Here is an 18,901-nt window from a genome sequence, read left to right as displayed (position 1 = left end):
TTTACTCTCTCTCACTCTGTCTACGAACGAAATCAGTGAAACCCCCCACCCTCCCTCCCTCCCTCTACGAACCAGAGGAGATGAAACCCCCCGCTCTCTCTTTCTCTCTGCCGTTGATCTCTCTTTCTCCCGTTAAGGGAGCGACTGAAACCCTAGAGGAGATGATCACCGACTGTTCCGTTGATATCTTTGTCTCTCATCGGCGAGATCCCTCTCTCTTCCTCTCTCACCTCTCTCTCTCTCTCTCTCATTGGATTCCGGCAATTTTTGGTCACTCCGGCGAAGATATGCAGAAACCAGCGATGAGGAACAAATTCTAGCCAAGTTTCCAGCGATAACAGGTAACTCCGGTTGTCCATTTTTTCTGGTATTTCAGTTGGATTGGATGATGTTTGATGACCTGTAATTTATAGCTGCAGCCAAAAGGAGATGTAAATATACATCTCCCTTTCCATTTGTGCTATTTTCCATCTCCGAAATTGCTATTTTACATCCCCATTGGAGCAATTTTTTTCACATCTGGATTGTATTATAACTATAGCACCTGATTTTACATCCCCATTGGGGATGCTCTAAGATGGTGCATATAATGAAAGAGGAAAAAAAAAGTGAGGCAGGCTTGCCTCATGGTACCATGATCAGCGTGTGGCAATTTACATAAATTGCTCATGCAGCCTTCTCGTGTCCAACAAAAATGCACTGTCAACTAGCCTCCATTATCTCTCTTTAAGATGAGGAAGTTTCAAATTTAACTCCGATCACAACAAACAGATCACTTTTTCTTCTTTCATCTAAATTTCACTCGAGAAAAAGGGACCCAAACTTGTATCTGAACTCGCGCACGCACACACACACAGAGAGAGAGAGAGAGAGAGAGAGAGAGAGAGATGCAACAAACCTATGTATTTGCATGGTATAAACCATGGCTTAGGTTTATATGCATTAAAAAATAGTACCAATTGTGGGAAGGACCAAGGTTCCAGACTTGTATTTGATATTTTCAACAGATACAAATAATAGCTTTACACACAGTAATAATTTCTTCAGCTTTTACACAATAAAATATATATATACTCCTCATTGACAATCCCAAACCAACGACGTATAACCTCAGTTTCAAAGGGAGCCCATTCTCCCAACGCATATTGTACAAACCACCTTTACCAGTATAATGTGATCGATAACTTCCTATTATAGCTCATAATACATTTGAAAAGCAACATTCCTTGGCGGAGCACCCAACTACACTACTTGGATACCTGGTTTTGCGCCGGATGGATGGCCCTGTGGTTTTGTTTGGCACATAGCTGACATCAGACGTAACCGTCCGGCAATTTCTGTAAACGATGGACGTACAAAAGGATCGGGGGCCCAACACTGCTCCATAAGCAATTTCCATTCATGGTCACAGTAAACAGGCACGGGTGGCCTCAGTGTGTTATTTACAATACCCCCTGAAACCAAAGACACAAGTAATCAAACAATATGAATCAGGCCCCATTGCATAAAAATATATTGCGTACATCGGTGATACCACAAAGTGGTCACAACCCACTGGAATGACAACGGTAGGGACCACGATATCATTGGGTGCCCCTTTCAATAGAGTCTTTTCATTTGTTGGTCACACACATTGTATTTCGTAATCATCATACAAGATATTTTTCCCACTCCAGGAGGTAGTGGAAGGAGGATTCTTTGGCATAGTGATGCGATATTACAGCCTCTACTTCAAGCATAACGATAGAAGACATGTGCATCTGTCTGTGCATATGCATGTGATTGTGCGGGTTATCTAAAAAACAATACTGCTCCCCTCACAATCTAATGAAAATTGCTTCATTTACGGGAGTGATAGTATTAACCAGGTCTCATAGCCACCGGCCTTTTCTTGACTTACTTGTCAAAGGTACATTATGTTGCCATAAATAAAAATGAACTTGTGCTATCCTCTTACTGAAGATGTAAAATAATAAAAGATAGCATCGTCAAATGGCAAGTATCTGTTTCTGGGGCTCTGTTTCTGCTTCCTTTGATTTTCCATTTCTTTACAGCTTTGCTCTGTTGCTTTCTGATTTCTAACCTTGAAATTCTCACACATAACGTATTGTAATAAGTCCTTTTGTCAATCCTCGTCCATTTGTTTTCGAGTGGTGCTAATAGCAAAACTGTTTTTTTTTTTTTGATAAGTTAATACCAAAACTGTTTTTGTTAATAACAAAACTGTTGTGCATAAAAGGCTTGTACTATGTGCAAAGTACAAGACTAATATGCACAACAGTTTTGACACTAACAAAAAACTGTTTTTGACATTATCATTTCCCCCCTTCTTTTTTAGTAATGAAGGTGTTCCAATGAGTGTTCCAATAAACCAGACTAATCTCTTCAGCCCCTCACACAGTCGTTTTCACGCGTTTGCGTAAGGTGAGGCGGCCCAGAGGACAAATCACTGTCGAGGAAAATCGAGCCTACGGCCTTGGGGTGGTAAGCCCTGCCGAGGCAAGTCGAATAACCACTATGACAACCCCCTTCGGGTTAATCCTCTCCCAAATTTGTTTTCTTGGTTACTGTCCAACACTTGCCAAGTCATATAACAGTCTACATTTCCTTATTTCTAAGTTTAGTGACTGAAGAGGCTTCTATCTGCCATATGTTTTTGCAAGAAGTTTACAGACTTTATAAGAACTAATTAACATGTTGTATTTGTCAAATATGTGTTAGGGTTAATATGTTGGGGTTATCTTTTTATCGTTTTCACTGCAAGGGTAGCTTAGTTTTTTTTATCACGTTAGGGGTTGCATAAGTTTAATAAGAATATCGCAAAGAAACCTTCTTATCATTGTATTATTTTTATCTTTGCAATACAATATCTCTGTTTGGAATCTATCGTGGTATCAGAGCTGGTTGAAAGAAGGGAATAGCACTGGCTGCCGTAGCCGGATTTGCACGGTAGCAATCCCCGGAAAGCAGTCCTTTGCATCTCTTCTCTCTCTCTACATCACATCTCTCTCGAACAATAACATCGCAGGACTGAGTTTGGCTCTCTCCCATTTGTTCTCTTCTTTATCAATCTCTACCTGTACCTCCGGCCACCGGCAAAGCTCTAAACCCTAGGAATCTTTTGGAAAACCCCTGATCTGTTATAGAGTCGCTTTTTTTTTATTATATTAGACCCTAATTCGTGACTCAGATCATCGCTAGAGCTTCTCCTACCTCCAATGACTTCCGGCGAAAGCCCCTCCACCCTCGACGACTGTCGGCAACTACTTTCCAGCCACCGACGACTCTTGGTTGTTCTGGAAACTCTCTGATCTGTTGATTAGTGGCTGTTTTGGACTGATTTCTGTAAATAGCATAATCATATTTTCCCTCCGACGTTTGGTATACATCGTCGGACAACCTATTACGTCTGGTGTTAGTGGCTGTTTTGGACTGATTTCTGTAAATAGCATAATCATATTTTTCCTCTGATGCCTGATTAACATCATCGGACAACCTATTACCTCTGGTGACCTCCATAGCATCTCCGGTGACCTTTTTTTATTTGTAAAGTAGATTGCTCAGAACCTCCAGTTTAGCACTGGTCAGTACTGGATCACACTGTTCAGCACTGGGCCCCGTTTTTCGTGTTGTTTTTTCATTGTTCGGGAATTTTTTGGCACTATTTCAAACTGTTTGGGTGCTGTTTTGCAGTATTTGGGTACTATTTTGCACTGTTTGGCAGCAGTTGGGAACTGTTTGGCACCTATTTAGCAACCAATTTTGGCACAATTTTACATAGTTCTCTCTTTTATTCAGTTTTCATCATGGACAAACAAGCTAGGTTTGAAGTATCTTATGTTGCATCTCTCACTCAGTCAGTCTTTGTGAATCCATTTGTTCCACCTAGTCGGTATTTGGCTCCTCTTTTGCCTACTCAACCATCTGATTCATGTCACTGGCAAGTCTAAGCCACGAGTTGCAATAGCTGAATGCAGCTTTTGCCATCAGAAAGGTCATTGGAAGAATGCGCCTCCTAAGCTTGTACAGCACAAACGCAACTATTCCCATTTGGATGCTCTGTCATTTTCTCGACCATCACAGCAACTCCATCATCCGCGGGCAACCCCTTCAGTTTCTACTACTAGTAGTGTTCCATCTTCCTTCTCATTTGACCAATTTCAGGCTTTCATGGCTTTCTCCAAAAGGGGTCCTCAACAAGCTTCTTCCATGCCTATCACTCAATCAGGTTTGCATGGTTCTTTACCACAAATATCTTAACCACCCCATGAATTTTTTATCCCGGTTCTTCCCATCTTATGACTCCTAATCTTTCTCTGCTTAGTAATTGTGTTTCCCCTACTTCCCCATTAGTTGTCACTGCAAACGGATCCCCTACGAATGTTGTTTATGCTCTGGTTCTATTCTCCCTACTTCATCCCCTTTACCATCCACCCCTAATGTCTTCTATGTGCCTCAACTATCTTTTAGCCTTATTTCCACAAGTAAATTGTCCGATTCTGGTTTTAACATTTATTCTCTTCTACTGGTTGTATTGTACAGGACCAGGCATCCAACAAGCAAATTTGAGCCGGCCATAAAGTTGATGATCTCTAGACTTAGGAGAGCGTCCAAATTCCTATGGAGTCTAGTTCCACTGCTATCATCATTTTGTTTGGATGAGAAATCCTCTTTCTTCTTTGGCATTCTAGATTAGGGAATCTATCTAGTGAGTCAGTCAAGTCTTTTGGCTAAAATTTCTGTTAGTGACATTTCGGAGTTCATCGATTGTAAGTTTGCAACAATGTCACCTTTGCCTTTCACTAAAAGTAATTCTATTCTACTTCTCATTTTCAAAATGTTCATACTAAATTGTGGGGTCCTTCTCCAATTGCAACAAAGGATGATTCTATGTATTATGTCTCTTTTGTTGATTATTAGTCGGTATACACGGGCTTATTTGATGACACATAAATCTATTTTACTATTCATTCAATGGTTCGTCGTTCTGATTTGGGTGGGGAATAGTTTCTTTCAAAGTTTATAGACTTTTTAAACACTCATGAGACTATTCACCAATACTCATGTTCAAATACTCCTGCCCAAAACAGTCGCCAAAGAAAACGCTGTAATCTCCTTGACATTACTAGGTCTCTTCTTCTTTCTTCCTCTGTTCCTTCCGTGTTCTAGGGAGAAGCTGTGCTCATTGTAGCTTATCTCTAGAATCGGATGCCTTCACCTCTTCTCGCTGGTGCTTGTCCTACGAGCGTCTTAATGGCCAAGTTCCTGCATGTTTTTGGTTCAGCTTGCTTTGTCCTTCCAAAAAGGGACCACACTAAGCTTAGTGCTTATTGTGTCCTCTATGTAGGTATGTTATCAATCAGAAGGGCTATCAATGTTATGACCCTTTGACAAAGAAGTTGTATGGGTCTAGGCATGTTAAGCGCTTGCCCTTTTTCTCTCTTCCTCCCAAAACTGCATCTATAGCTAAGGATGACTTGATTCATAGTGATCCATTTCCGTCTGATGTGTCCACTGAGGAGAACATTTCTACTCTCAAAGTATCTGACCTTCCCACAGAGTCCTCTGCTCCTCGATCTACACTCCTTCCGCCATTTCCATATGCATCTCTCTTCGCAATGCAGCTTCTCCGGCACAGCCTTCCTGCTTTACCGCCCCTCAACCTGTCTCTTTGGAGACTGCGTTCCTTCTGATCCCCAGTATCTTCCTCGTGAACGTCGTCCAGTGTAAGACTTGGTTTTACTATTACTTGCTTTACTAATACCTATAACACCTTTCTCTCGTATCCGTACTCATGTTGAACCCCAAGTCATATAAAGAAGCTTGTAATGATCCCAATGGCATGAATGATGAGCTCACTGCTCTTGCTAACACTCAAACCTGGGATTTAGTGTCTCTACCGGTTGGTAAAAATATCATTGGTTGCAAATTGGTCTACAAGGTTAAAAGTCATTCTGATGGTTCTTTGGAATGCTATGAAGCTCGACACATTGCCAAGCGTTTTACTCAAGAATATGGAATTGATACTAGGTGACCTTTGCTTCTATTGCTTAGATGACCAAGGAGCGTCGTGGTCTCTCTACGTCAAGAATGCATTTCTTAATGGACATATGTCTGAAGAAGTGTCTATGTGCCCTTCTCCGGGCCTTTCTCACCCTTCAGTCTTGTTTGTTGTCTCCGACATGCTCTCTTTGGTCTTGAATAGTCTCCCTGTGCTTTGTATCAGGGGAGTCATTCTATAGCTCTACAGATTGGGTTTCAACAGAGTACTCATGTCTCAGCTCTTTTTCTCCGTCAGACTTTTGCTGGGCTAGTTCTTCTCTTGTTATATGTAGATGACATGATTATTACAGGATATGATTCTACAGCCATTCAAGAGGTGAAGTCTCATCTCTTCCGCAAGTTTGAAATTAAAGATTTGGGTCCTCTTTGCTATTTTGTAGGTATCAAGGTGGCTTTCTCCCCCAAGGGATATTGTTATCGCCGATGAAATGTCACTGATATACTCCATCGTACTCATCTCACTGAAGACAAGGTTGTCGATACTCCTCTTGAATTGCATGCCTAGTTCTTGCCTTCTGATGGTGTTCTCCTTGACAATCGTACAGAGTATCGCGAATTGGTTGGTTGTTTGGTGTACCTTACAGTAACTAGTCTAGACAATGCCTATGCAGTTCACACAATTAGCCAATTTGTGTCTACCCCTCGTTCTACCCATTGGGTCGCCTTGCTTCGTATTTTGCGCTATGTTCATTGCACTATCTATCAGCGTTTATTGCTCTCCTCTACTTCTAGTTTGACTCTTCGGGCTTGTGCTGATGCTGATTGGGTTGGTGACCTTACTGATCGGGAATCCACCTCTGGTTTTTGTGTTTTTCTAGGTAATTCTCTCATTTCTTGGAAAAAAAAGAAACAAATACAACTCGTTCCACTGCTGAAGCTGAAAATTGTGCTATGTCCCATCTACAACAAAAATTGTTTGGCTTCGTTGGCTCTTGTCTGTGTGTATTTTCCTTGACTATCTCACCCGTCTTTACTGTGACAACAAGGGTGCTATTCAGTTTGCCTATAATTCTGTCTTCATGAGCTTATAAAGCATATTGAGATTGAGTGTCAGTTCATCGTCACCAATCTTCAATTGGGCACTATTGACCTCCCTTTCGTTCCATCCTTAATGGTAGACTTCTTCACAAAGACTCACACTATTGCTCGCTTTTTCACTTTCTCCTTGGAAAACTCACAATGCTCGCTTTTGTATTTGCAATAAAATCTCTCTTTGTCTGGAATCTATCAGTATTGTTGTTCACTCAGGCTAACCATCGAAATGTCTACAGTAGATGTGGCATGTGATTCCAACCAATAACAACAATGATGGTTGCCAATGCACAACTGCAATCAATAAGGTGACCTACCTTCGCTATGGAATTCATTAGGATGCCTCTTCCTTTCAAACTTTTTATTCTAAATAAGCAAGATCAAGATGGATTTCACACAAGTCTTGGTTCAAAGATAAAGAATCATGTTGGAAGTTGAGATCGGGAGAAACCAAAACTCATTGTAATTATCTAGTAAGTATTTTTTTCCTAACAGAATAATTGGCCATTGCGAACTCCATATTGATTTTTTGCAGGTATAAACTATTAAACTCTCCTTGCTATCTTCCATACAAAGCAAAAGTAGATTGAATGACGTTTCTTCGAAGTTTAAGAAAATAAGGAGAATCAATTGAGCATGGACTCAAGCACCTATGCCCTTCTAATTGAGTAGACATATGGAGAAAAAGAGAAGAGGAACGGGAAAGAAGGGGGCAGAAGAGAGCAAATGAACATACCTATGATCGCTCCATAATGCATATTTGCATAAGGCTCCTCACCAGTGAGAATCTCCCATAGGACAATACCAAAGGAGAACACATCAACCTGCACCACCAAAAAAGTTGGTGTCATATACTTTAAAGGAGCATCTCTAGTATCTTTTCCTTTTTGTCTTTCTTCTAAGAACTCATAATTGTTGCTCTCTTGTCTCTCGTATAATTGCTTCTACATTCAGAGATAATCAATTGGCCAACTAATGAAAACATTTGTAAGTGCACACCAATGCCGTGTTTGGATCTTGGATGTATGAAAAGATCTACCGAGTAGAAAAGGTAATCAACATATGCAAAAAATTTCCTCTCTTTGCTCCTACCATTTATTTTCCCTCCACATATCAACACCCCAGATACACCCTATAAGAAATCTGGATGAAACAATTTAATAGGGAACCATTTGATTCACCAATGTTTATTGTTAATACACCCTCCGTCCCACTTTAAATGTTCCATGCGGAATCCGTGCATTTTCAAGCCCAAAAAAACATATTTCTACATTTTATTTTATTTTCTTAAACCAAATTAAAGTACTTAATGAGCACTTTAATTTGGTATAAGAAAATAAAAATATGTTTATGGGGGGTTTGAACTTCCACGGACTCCGGTAGGAGACATTTAAAGTGGGACAGAGGGAGTAACATTTAAGACTGGGAAACTATCATGTTAAATGTTAAATAAATTTCTTCTCTTGAATTAAGGTTCATCAAAACAAAACTCAAGGCTGCAAAAAAAAAAAAAAAAAAACTCTACTCAACAATCAGGAATTCATTTTCCGACATGGTTTGAGACAGATAAGTCTCAAGAAGATGACTCGTGAGACCTTACCTTTTCAGAAACCTTACTGCTGCTACCATTTAACAGCTCTGGAGCCATCCATGGAAGGGTTCCCCTAACACCCCCGGTAACCAATGTATTCCTTTTAATTTTTGACAAACCAAAATCACCAACCTGGACAAACAATGTATTAGGTAGCAGTTTGTGGATTTGGAATCAGAAATCATGAAAACATCTTGGCCCTATCACACCACCAAACAAGACCAATTTTTCACCAACTCTTAGCCAAAACCTTGTTAAAACGTAGAATAGATTAAAATATCAAAAAGTGTAAAACCAATGCATCGTTACCTTGCAAATGGGCCGTGAAGGATCTTTCAAGTTAACCAGGAGGTTATCACATTTCAAATCAAAATGCACGATATTCTTTGAATGTAAATACTCCATTCCAAATGCCGCATCCATTGCAATTATGAGCCGCTTGCGACGATCAAGCTGTCTGCACAATTATTAAGGGACAAAGAAAATGAAAGAAAGAGCGCTTCCAACAGCAGGTTTAAGGTATTTAAAGAGTAAGACATTACCTATCCTTGCTAACTAAAACATGTCTAAGAGAGCCGTTCACCATGTATTCTGTTACAGTGGCAAGAGTTCCTCCTGGTCCATCCTGCACCACCCCATAAAATGCGACCACATTGGGATGGTGAAGCTTTGAGAGAATATCAGCTTCATGCCAGAACTCTGCCGCCTGCAGATATATGCCAGCTATCAAATGTGGAAGTAAAAGAATTGGCATAAAAATCTCAATCCTCCGCAATAAAAGAAGGTTCAGATAACATAAGAACTTGCAAAGAACTAGCCCAAATCCAATTCCCAATATACCGGATCTGAAGCACTATTCATCCCCGCAAATTTGTAGTCAACCGAGTTTGCAGTAAAACTGCAACTGATAATGTAGGTTTCACGAGTAACACTGTGCTGGTTTTGCAAATCTGTTTTATCCATCAAGTAAACAGGACACAAAACATGTGTACAATGAGTGCAAAGAAGCTCACCAGTCTCTCTTGCTCAGATGAACGCCCTGTAAAACAGCTTTTCTTTATCCGTTTAATAGCAACGTCTGTTCCCCTCCATTTTCCATGATAGACAGTCCCAAAAGTCCCAGAACCCAATTCTCTCAACTCTTCAAGATCCTCATTCTTGATGATCTGCTTCAGCAACAGGATTTGAGAATTAGCCAAGTGACCAAATTAATTAAGCAGCCTCTATAATTGACTGAAATCCATTAACAGGTCACCACATGATCCACAAAATGACTACGGAGAGCACGTTAGAACTTCCAGTTCCAACAATGGGCTAGTGACGAACGATAGATAATACTAAGAAATAGAGTTTGGGAATTCCAGGAAAAATATTTCTATGAAAGTGGATGAAATAAAATTCCATTTCTGAACAGCAATGAAGTTCTCAAAAAATTCTCACTATGCCTAACACGCATCCATAAACCACCCCACATATGATGCATCTCCTATACACTTCGTAGGAATGAGTCATGAAACGCAGAAGCAACTATCTTCTCATAGTATTCTTAAGGATCGCGCCACGAAGAGAGAAGCACAGGGATGTAAGCAGATTGGATGGACGGTGAGTCCTAAAGAAACAAGCGAACCGAGTCTCATTCATTGCTCCCCAAGTATCCAACACTTAATTTTGACTGACGGGAAAGCAGAATACACCCCTAAAGGGCCATGCTGCTTATATGGATAGCTCTGAATCTACGGGATATGCCAGCAGGTATAAATGAATGAAACTGGAATTTGCAAAATGAAAGTCTCATTCCAACAATTCTCAGCTTTGAAGCTTTGATCCAATTTCAGGGCCCCTGTTCTATCCACTAAGCATGTACAAATATGAAGGGTGGAACGGTGCTGTAGGCACCGGTCGGATTCGAACCGACGGTTCCCAATCAGGTCCATGTCCTGCCCCTTGTCTGACTTTTCTTCACAGGGTGAGACTAACGACATCAACATAAGATGAGGCTTAACAGAAGAGTAAGAAGGTGGATACATCCACAAGCAGGAAAAAGATAGAAATGGTTATCTGTGAAAGTACAAATAGATGCTTTGTTCTGACAATGTATGATTCAGGCTTCCTCATTTACTGCACCCGAATCAAGAAACGAAAGAGGCTTGCACTGGAATTTGCAAAGTGAAAGTCTCATTTCACCTTTTCTATCCAAGGGAACCTAGGAGATCATCGACACACTGCCTGGCCTACTCAAAAAAGGCACACATTTTTCAAAGGAGAGACAAGTAATATTCTCCTGAAATGCTTCTTGTTAGCTTGATATGAATTTTTGGGCTTATTTCTTACCAGCTTAGGCTATTGGTATGAGTGTTGTTCTGTCTATCTTTCCCACACCTTTTTCAAGTCAATCTGTTTATCTCTCCACGTGCCAAACGGGTTGCACAAGAGGCTGAGTTTTGGTTTGATATATACTGTTGGTAACCATTTCCTACTAGGTTAAGCTTTTGGGACAGTTGGTGATTTCATACTTCTTATAATCTAGAGATGAAGAGATTCTTTCATCAATGAGATTACTCCCTCTCTCAAACACAACCAGTCAGGTTTAATTTGCTGCAAGAAAGCAGGAATCACACAGGCATAGCGTAGAATACACAACACAAACTCTTAGAATCCAAGCAGAAATAGTTCAACAACAATTGTGAGTCGAGCACTGTCAATTAACACTTTTGCAAAGTATGCCTGACGAACAAGAAAAGCGAAGAACTCTTCTATTCATATTTATATATAAAAAAAAGAAAAGAATAGGGCAACCAAGCAACTTTGGTTGAGTAGCACAAAGAAATATGTTAGAAAACATAGAAAAGAAACATGAGCATGCGCATTTTGTGGTGGTATTAAATAAAGGTGGTTTTCCAGAATGGTGGCCATTGCAGCTGCAAAAGAGAGTATAGTGGTAGGGAGTAGTTGCATTTGCGGTGATAAAACAGAAGCATTGATGTGGAGAAAATGGAAGTAGCAGTCAAGATGCAACAATTACAGTTACGGTGGAGGCTAAGGTGATACTAGGCTAAAAAAAGTCCAAATAGTTGTGCACGAAACTCAAAATGTTTTCGGCTTTTACAGTGACGACAACAGACGTGGTTGTAGCAGCTCCAAACTCCATCAATTGAAAGAAGGTACTAGTCAGAAATTACACCGGTGTTGGCACATTCATTGGTGACAGCAATAGTCTGACAAGTGAGCAAAATTAAGTAACAACAAAATTCTGTCTTCTCCCTTTTTTTTTTATCTTGTCTGTTTACTACCCAAAGAAAAATAAAAAAGGAAATAGATACTATTAGAGGAATCAAGGTAAAAGATATTTCACCAGAACGGAAAAAGAAAAACTCAGCAAATAATAGCTGCTGTGAATGCCATCGTAACCCCTTTTTCCTCATTTTGGATAAGTACATACCTGCAAGGTACTGAGATCAACTTCGTCCGGAGAAAGATCTACAAGGGGAGCTTGAGGCACCTCTACCTTCCCATCCTAAAAACAAGAAAAATACATTAGATAGTAGAAGAGCACCTGCAATTTGACGAAAGTGTATACTATATAGGAGAAAATTATTAATGCTGATAAATAGCACACCTTAATATCAGATTCTGGTGATTTGGGGTTAACCAAACCCTCGAACTGTGAGCTTTGATTGCCACTAAACTGACTGTTTTCTGGATGCAGAGTCATGCTGGTAGGCCCAACTGCACTAGATGACGGAGGCTGAAAATTAGCCTCATAATCAACATGGGCATCCATTCGACCCAAGGCAGCTCCTTCATTTCTCAAAGGTGGAAAACTATAATCTATAGGAGCTCCATTTTCTTTATTTGTCAGTGAGGAACCAAGGTGATCTTGATCCATAAGGGAAACATCTTTCCTGTGAAAATCACTTTGGACCAGCTTTTGGAAGAATGACCAACGCTTAGGCTCATGGTTCTCCATGTTCAAGCTCAAGCCAGTTCCATCACCATGCAGCGGATTGATTCCAACATCATCCTCAGCATTTCTAGCCTTGGAGAAAACATCAGACAAGAAATCAGGTGGAAACCGGTCGTTGATATCAATAAGGATATCCCCCTGCTCTGGAGTACCAATACTAGCGGATTCCACTAGAGATGGAGCTCTAACTGGGTTATCTCCCTGAGCAAATGATTCAGCATCACCCCTATGAGACACTTGTGACCTAGAAGCAGAATTTTCGAGGAGTTTACCAGAAGGTGCGCGACTTACAACCAGGTTTTTAATTGCAGATGTTTCTTTGTCAATATCAGACGGATATAGGTAGCTATTCACAACTCGAGCACTTTCGTGGCCATTAACTGGTGTATGCAATAAAGGCTTTAACCCAGGATTCTGAAACTTCGACTCAGAACCCTCTTCAGGAATCGTTGAACTTATTTTGTCACCATAACCTGCTGCCTCATGATACTTGTGAGATTGTGTGGGTCTATCTTCCACAGTTCGATTCATAAATGGCGGTTTCAGAGATGAAACAGACTGCTCCAATTGGGAAGCTATAGTCCTATCATTCAACTTATCCTCTGATTCTACAATCTGCTGTGACAGATCAGAACGTGCATGACTCAAAAGAACCTGAGGATCAAAAGAATCATCAGATTTTGACAAACGATTCAATTCCGCCTGCTCCCTAGGTATCCTCTCAGAATGAAAAACTCTCTGAGGAAGCACCTGCTGTTCAAGATGGCTTAACTCAGCAGAATCAACCCTGAATTCTCCATATCCGGGAGCAAAAGGTTTTCCAGATGCATTAAAGTGGTCATTATTGTCAGACTTGTTTGAGTTCTCTTCATTTATAGCTCCGGAGGAAAACGCATTACGTACGGAATCATCGTGCTTCTTGTGATTTTCAGCAGGCAACAAGAACGCTCCCATGTTAGCGGTAATTTTTGGAACAGAACTGTCATGTGGATGCGAAGAGACAGTGTATTCCTTTTCCAAAGTCGATGTCTTTCCCGGTTCACCCATTTTCTGGAATGAGCTGTCTCTTTGAATTTTTGCCTCTTTCACAAGCACTTCCTTCTCTAGAGTACGATTTTTCTCAAGTTCAACTAGGCTATCTCTTTTCACTTTCTCCTCCTTTGTTGAACTAGGCAATTTTTCTACAGGTCGCTGACCTGGCCCTTCCTTTCCAGTCATCTGCCCAGGCAAAGGTGTCCGAACTAAATTTTCCACAACCGGTGCATAGGTAGAGGGATAATTAACATTACCATATTGCAGCGGGATTGATGAAGGCACAGTACTAGGGTGGAGAGAAGGCAATGTATGCAGCTCCCCTGCATGATCCACCATCTGATTATTGTAAGCTTGTGAATTGGTTTCATATGCGCTAGAAGTGGTTGGGACCACCGGCTGAGCAGAAATATTTGTAGAAGGCATTCTAGCAGTCAAAGCTGAAGGTACAACCCCCACGGGCTTACCAGCTTCTCGCTCTGTCTCCCTTTCCACATTCAAATTCAATAACTCATCCAAATTGTTTCCTGAAGTACTTCCCAAACCAATTGAGTTCATTCTTGATCCTAGGTCCATGCCGTTCACAGCAACTACATATTGAATTTCAGAATCACCCTCGACACTGCCCAGATCCATCTGAGAATCATCCAGATCACTGCTGGAAAACAGAAACATCCTGAGTTTCTGAGATCCTCCATCTTCAAGCACATTACATTCCTCCATCATATTCTGTAAGTCCTCATCACAAGAAACAGATACTAATGCATCAAGATCCTCTCCAGGAAGCTGATACTTGATTATGCGGGCTTGATTGTAAATGGTCACAGCTTTCTGCATTAGTTCCTCCCAAGTAATTCCCTTACTTATTCGAAGGATTCGTGTTTCACCTCCGACATACCTAAGTTTTCCATCACTGGGACGCGGCAGGATTTTACCACCAAAACTGCAAAGAATCTTGACCTTTGTTGATGAGCCATCAGAAACAAGTTCTGATGATGTAAAACCATGACTACTACCCTTACGGCTTTCATTTCTTGATGAGGTATGAGGTACTGATTGCATGGATTGGTAGTTCTCTTTGTCTTCAGTTACAAAAGTTCCCCTTCTTTCAGACTCTTGGATACGGCCCTTTTCCAGTGGTGAAATGGTAGAAAAATCCGATCCGCTTTCAGAACCCGCATGACTTAATCCCAATACCCCCTTCAGCTCTGTGTAGTTAATTGCAGTTTTAGAATCATCAGAAGGATTTGGAATGAAGTGCTGCTGCCTTGAATTCATCCGCATGAATTCAAACTCCTCACCAGTCTGAATGGAAAAATTCAGCACAGGGCGGGCACCAACTGGAATATTGAAATCCGGAGGTCTCGCATTAGTATTAACGGAATTAGATGGATCCTGAAAAAATCTTTGATTTGCAGAACCAAGTCCCTCATTTCTAGGTTCCACGGAACCGTATTGAAGTTGCTCATAGGGCTTATGTGGCTCCGTATTTCCTTTTCCGGTATTTCTCTCCATTTTTCCAACTACACTGGTACAAGCACCCCAAGTGAAATAAAGTTGATATCATACTGAAACATTATAAGCACAAACTCTGTGCTGATTTCAGTACACCACCTATTACAAAAGACAGAATAGAAGTTCTCAACCAGGATTCTGAAACAAGGATTGAGCTCGCTCTTATTTCTACAATCAGTGATCCTGACAGACAACTCCAGCTAAACAATTGTTCAGGCAATCAATGATCTTTCACCAAGAAAGACAGGAACTGCAAAGAACATGAATCCAAGATGTAAGAGATTTAATATCAATTAATACAAGTTAAATTTAACATTGGCTAAACCTTAAGATGTGGGAGCTATACTAAATTTGAATAAGGGTGCAATTATTTTAGAGAGCTTCTCTCTTGTTAGTTCTCTCCGTATTCTATTTCTTCTGTTTATCTAAGTACTGAAACATATTTTCATATAGAATTATCCATAAAATATTCAGCAAAATACATATGAGAGCTAGTGTTCTTTAAAATAGAACTCAGAGCGAGCTCTAGGGGGAGGCTGAGGAACCTTCCACTTCGGGACCCCAACCCTAGACCCAAAAAACGGGCCCCAAATTTTGGTAGACCATGTGTTACGCACAATTATCTTGTTTGAGCCCAACTGAGCAAAGGATCCATTTTTTCTTGGTCAGGGTTGCATTTCAAGTTTGGACGAAAACGAAAAAACAAACCAGTTGCCGTTGCAAAAGGGGCAGAAGAGCATGTTTATTTTTGTCACATTCCACGAGGGATAGAGACACATTTGGTTCTTGGTTGAATATTTTCTAAAGCAACATAATCCTCTGTTTTGCTTTGCAATGTTACATTGCTTTGTTTCTGGTTCTCAATTTCAAAAGATACTTGAATCATTGAATAGAATACAGTTAAAGAAGATATATATGGTTCTAACTACCAAACTTTTGGCTCAAATACCACAGATGTATGCAAGTAAAAACTAAAACTGTTGAAGTTATTTGTTTGTTACCTAGGGGTAGTTTTGTACGGTACCATTCTTCATATAAATACAAAGTGTGAGAGAGAAACCTAATTTTGGTTGGCTCTCTTTCTCCCCAAAGTTCAAATGGTATCAGAGCAATTGATCTACTTAGGTGACATATCAATCTTCCTTGTTGATCCTCGTCCATCAACGAGGACTTTTGTTTGCCTCTGTTGTTGCTTCTGAAATCCCCGACAGGCCTTTTCGACACCGACAACTCGCGTTTACCTCCTTTTTTCTTCAGCCGACCCTCAAAATCCACAATCGACCATTTCGGAGCTGTTTTCCCCCATTTTGGCACTGTTCACACTCGACCCAGCCCCTTTTCAAACTCAAATCAAGGTTTCAGCAATGATTAGACCATTTTGATGCTCGAAATTGTCATTCGGGCCTTCAAAAAACAATTTTCCAGCACCCAGAAATCCTATATCATTTGATCTGGAGCTGTAAGATCACCGGCGACCCTCGAAGCTGGCTGGGTCAGACGTTACCTCCATTCAGCCATTTTGGAGCTCGGAACAGTGACCCATACCAGTGCAGTGCCCTTTAGGTGTTCGAATCACTCGATTAAGGCTCGAACAGCCTTCGGTTGGACTCGAATCAGTGGTAAGGTTCTCCAATCCACTCTTTTGGCACTCAAATTTTATAAATCCTAAGTCCAGATTTAGCCGTAAAACCAAAACCGTAATTTCTAACAAATTCATACAACATATTGACTACATCAACCCATTTCAAACGTAAAACACAAAAGCCCCAATTTCTTGTAAACCCTAATCAGATTTAACGCGAAAACCCAGGAAAAAAAAAACAGAAAAACCTAAGTATGATGTTGCATGACCTCAAAATCCTTGCATACACTATCTAACAGTTAACATGGTTACCTCTACAAGCTTGAAGACGCAGCGATCCAGCACGGGTGAACAGATTCCCACGATCTTGCTACCACACGATATTCTTCTCCGCAATCGAACTACGCTATTCAGGTCTTGGAGTGGAGAACGATATCACCATCTTCAAACGAACTACGCGATCTGATCATCCTTCATCGTCGTCCACGACGTCGTCTCTCGTCTCTCGTCTCTCTCTCTACGTTGTGGGTTCTAGGCAGATGTGTGTTGGATTAGACAGAATTAGCAAGGGGTGGGATCGGAAATTAATAATCCCAAGTGTAATCCACGTGTAATAGGGCGTTCGATTACGTAAGAATTAAATCATGAGATCTCAATTGTTTGATTGGAAAATAACAAGAAATAGAATAGCAAATTGCATTTTTCAATTTTACCCATAGGTGAAAAACTTGATCTGTTGAATTGCATTTTCAAATTTTTGTTGGACAATTTGCATTTTTTATTTTGACCAATCGATTTCAAGATTCTTATTTGGGCAACCATCCATGTGTCACTGTGACATATATTCAAAATAAACCATGTATATATTTTTTATTCATGTCCCATAAAAGTAAGGAAATAAGGAAACAAAAACAGATAACATCCACGTTATATCCAAATTTATTTGAGCTAGATTACGTAGGCGATTAAAGTCCAAAAGTCCGTCTTCTCGTCTCCCTCGTGATTATGCTCCATCTATACACAACCAAAATTAATTACTTTAATGTACAAGACAAAAATTTAGCTTGATATTATTTAAACTGGAATAATCCAAACTACACATAATTTGTCAATATAGATAAATCACCAATAATTAAACAATGATATTCTAACTTCAAGCACTTATTTTTCATTCTATTAGAAAACTGAGGCTAGATGTGGATTAAAAATCACTTTGACTTATTTTTTTACTTCATTTAATTTTTTTTATTTGTTAGTTTTGCGTCAAACTTTTATAGCTTATTTTTATCAAAACTCATAATTTTTTGAATAAAGACAAAAATAAATAAATAATTTTTAACTTATGGATTCGTCATTCTTAATTACATAAAAATGTAAAACACTATTTACGAAAATGTCATTATCCATATATTCCTGCATCCCTTATCCAAACAAATCAGGCATAACTAATCATTCCTAATAATCTCGTCTTGAACCATATACCGCTCCTATTATATATCCCATACCTCTGTAAACTTACCCAATAAGAAATTTACAGATAGAGACTTAACCGAAATTGTGTAGGTTCCACCACAAATTAATTTCATTATTATTAAAAAGTGTATTGATTATATGGATGATGCATAATTTCTACCAACCACAGCAAATAGAGAGGGTAAACAAAATGAGAATAAATTTGTTCACCCTTTTTCAAATAGGGTAAATACTACCCTCCATGTAATTTGTGAAAATTGTGTAGATTCCACCGCAAATTAACTACTATTATGAAAAAGTGTATTGATTATATGGACTCTACATAATTTCTACCAACCAAAGAGGGTAACCAAACTAGTCTATGAAATAGGAGCAAGTTTTTACGGAGGTGAATCCGGACACTCCAGATTTTAATAAATCTTTTTTTGGAAATCTCTTCTCTGATTACATTAAAATTTGAACTATCCAAAGTCAAAACAGACAAGCAAGATCGCGTGGCTCGGTAAACAGGAGAATCATGGCTATCCGTGAATAATAAATCAATCTCAAACAAAATTATTCTGTTATTCTTCGGATTCATACTTAAGGAGAATAAAGTTATAAACTGAACAAAGATGCTACATGCACAACGGTTGTGCAAAACATCAAA

General features: G+C 39.8%; 1 protein-coding gene across 2 annotated transcripts; it reads right to left on the bottom strand.

Moving 5' to 3' along the window:
• Nucleotides 1–959: 959 nt before the first annotated feature.
• LOC131314889 (uncharacterized) lies at nucleotides 960–17,345 on the bottom strand. Of its 2 annotated transcripts, none has more exons than XM_058343808.1 (9): nucleotides 17,092–17,345; nucleotides 12,303–15,447; nucleotides 12,126–12,200; nucleotides 9,700–9,852; nucleotides 9,229–9,392; nucleotides 8,996–9,143; nucleotides 8,696–8,818; nucleotides 7,832–7,919; nucleotides 960–1,454 (listed from the first exon to the last, which is right to left on the bottom strand). In XM_058343808.1, the coding sequence occupies exons 2-9, from the start codon at nucleotides 15,195–15,197 to the stop codon at nucleotides 1,243–1,245; spliced, it is 3,858 nt and encodes a 1,285-aa protein (XP_058199791.1). In that variant the 5' UTR covers nucleotides 15,198–15,447; nucleotides 17,092–17,345; the 3' UTR covers nucleotides 960–1,242. The 2 variants fall into 2 exon arrangements, with proteins under 2 accessions (XP_058199791.1, XP_058199792.1); XM_058343809.1 differs by having other exon boundaries at nucleotides 12,126–12,191.
• Between the last annotated feature and the right edge of the window lie 1,556 nt (nucleotides 17,346–18,901).

The sequence above is a fragment of the Rhododendron vialii genome, chromosome 13a (assembly GCF_030253575.1).
Source record: "Rhododendron vialii isolate Sample 1 chromosome 13a, ASM3025357v1".
Taxonomy (NCBI): domain Eukaryota; kingdom Viridiplantae; phylum Streptophyta; class Magnoliopsida; order Ericales; family Ericaceae; genus Rhododendron; species Rhododendron vialii.
This window is presented reverse-complemented; position numbering and strand designations above follow the sequence as displayed.

What these genes read in the sequence shown, in the direction of transcription:
- LOC131314889 (XM_058343808.1), bottom strand. Translation starts at nt 15,197, where the DNA reads ATGGAGAGAAATACCGGAAAAGGAAATACGGAGCCACATAAGCCCTAT. An exon ending in CACCAGAATCTGATATTAAG is followed by an intron (nt 12,201 to 12,302) that starts GTGTGCTATTTA and finishes TCTTGTTTTTAG; the next exon opens with GATGGGAAGGTAGAGGTGCC. An exon ending in GCATTATGGAGCGATCATAG is followed by an intron (nt 1,455 to 7,831) that starts GTATGTTCATTT and finishes CTTTGGTTTCAG; the next exon opens with GGGGTATTGTAAATAACACA.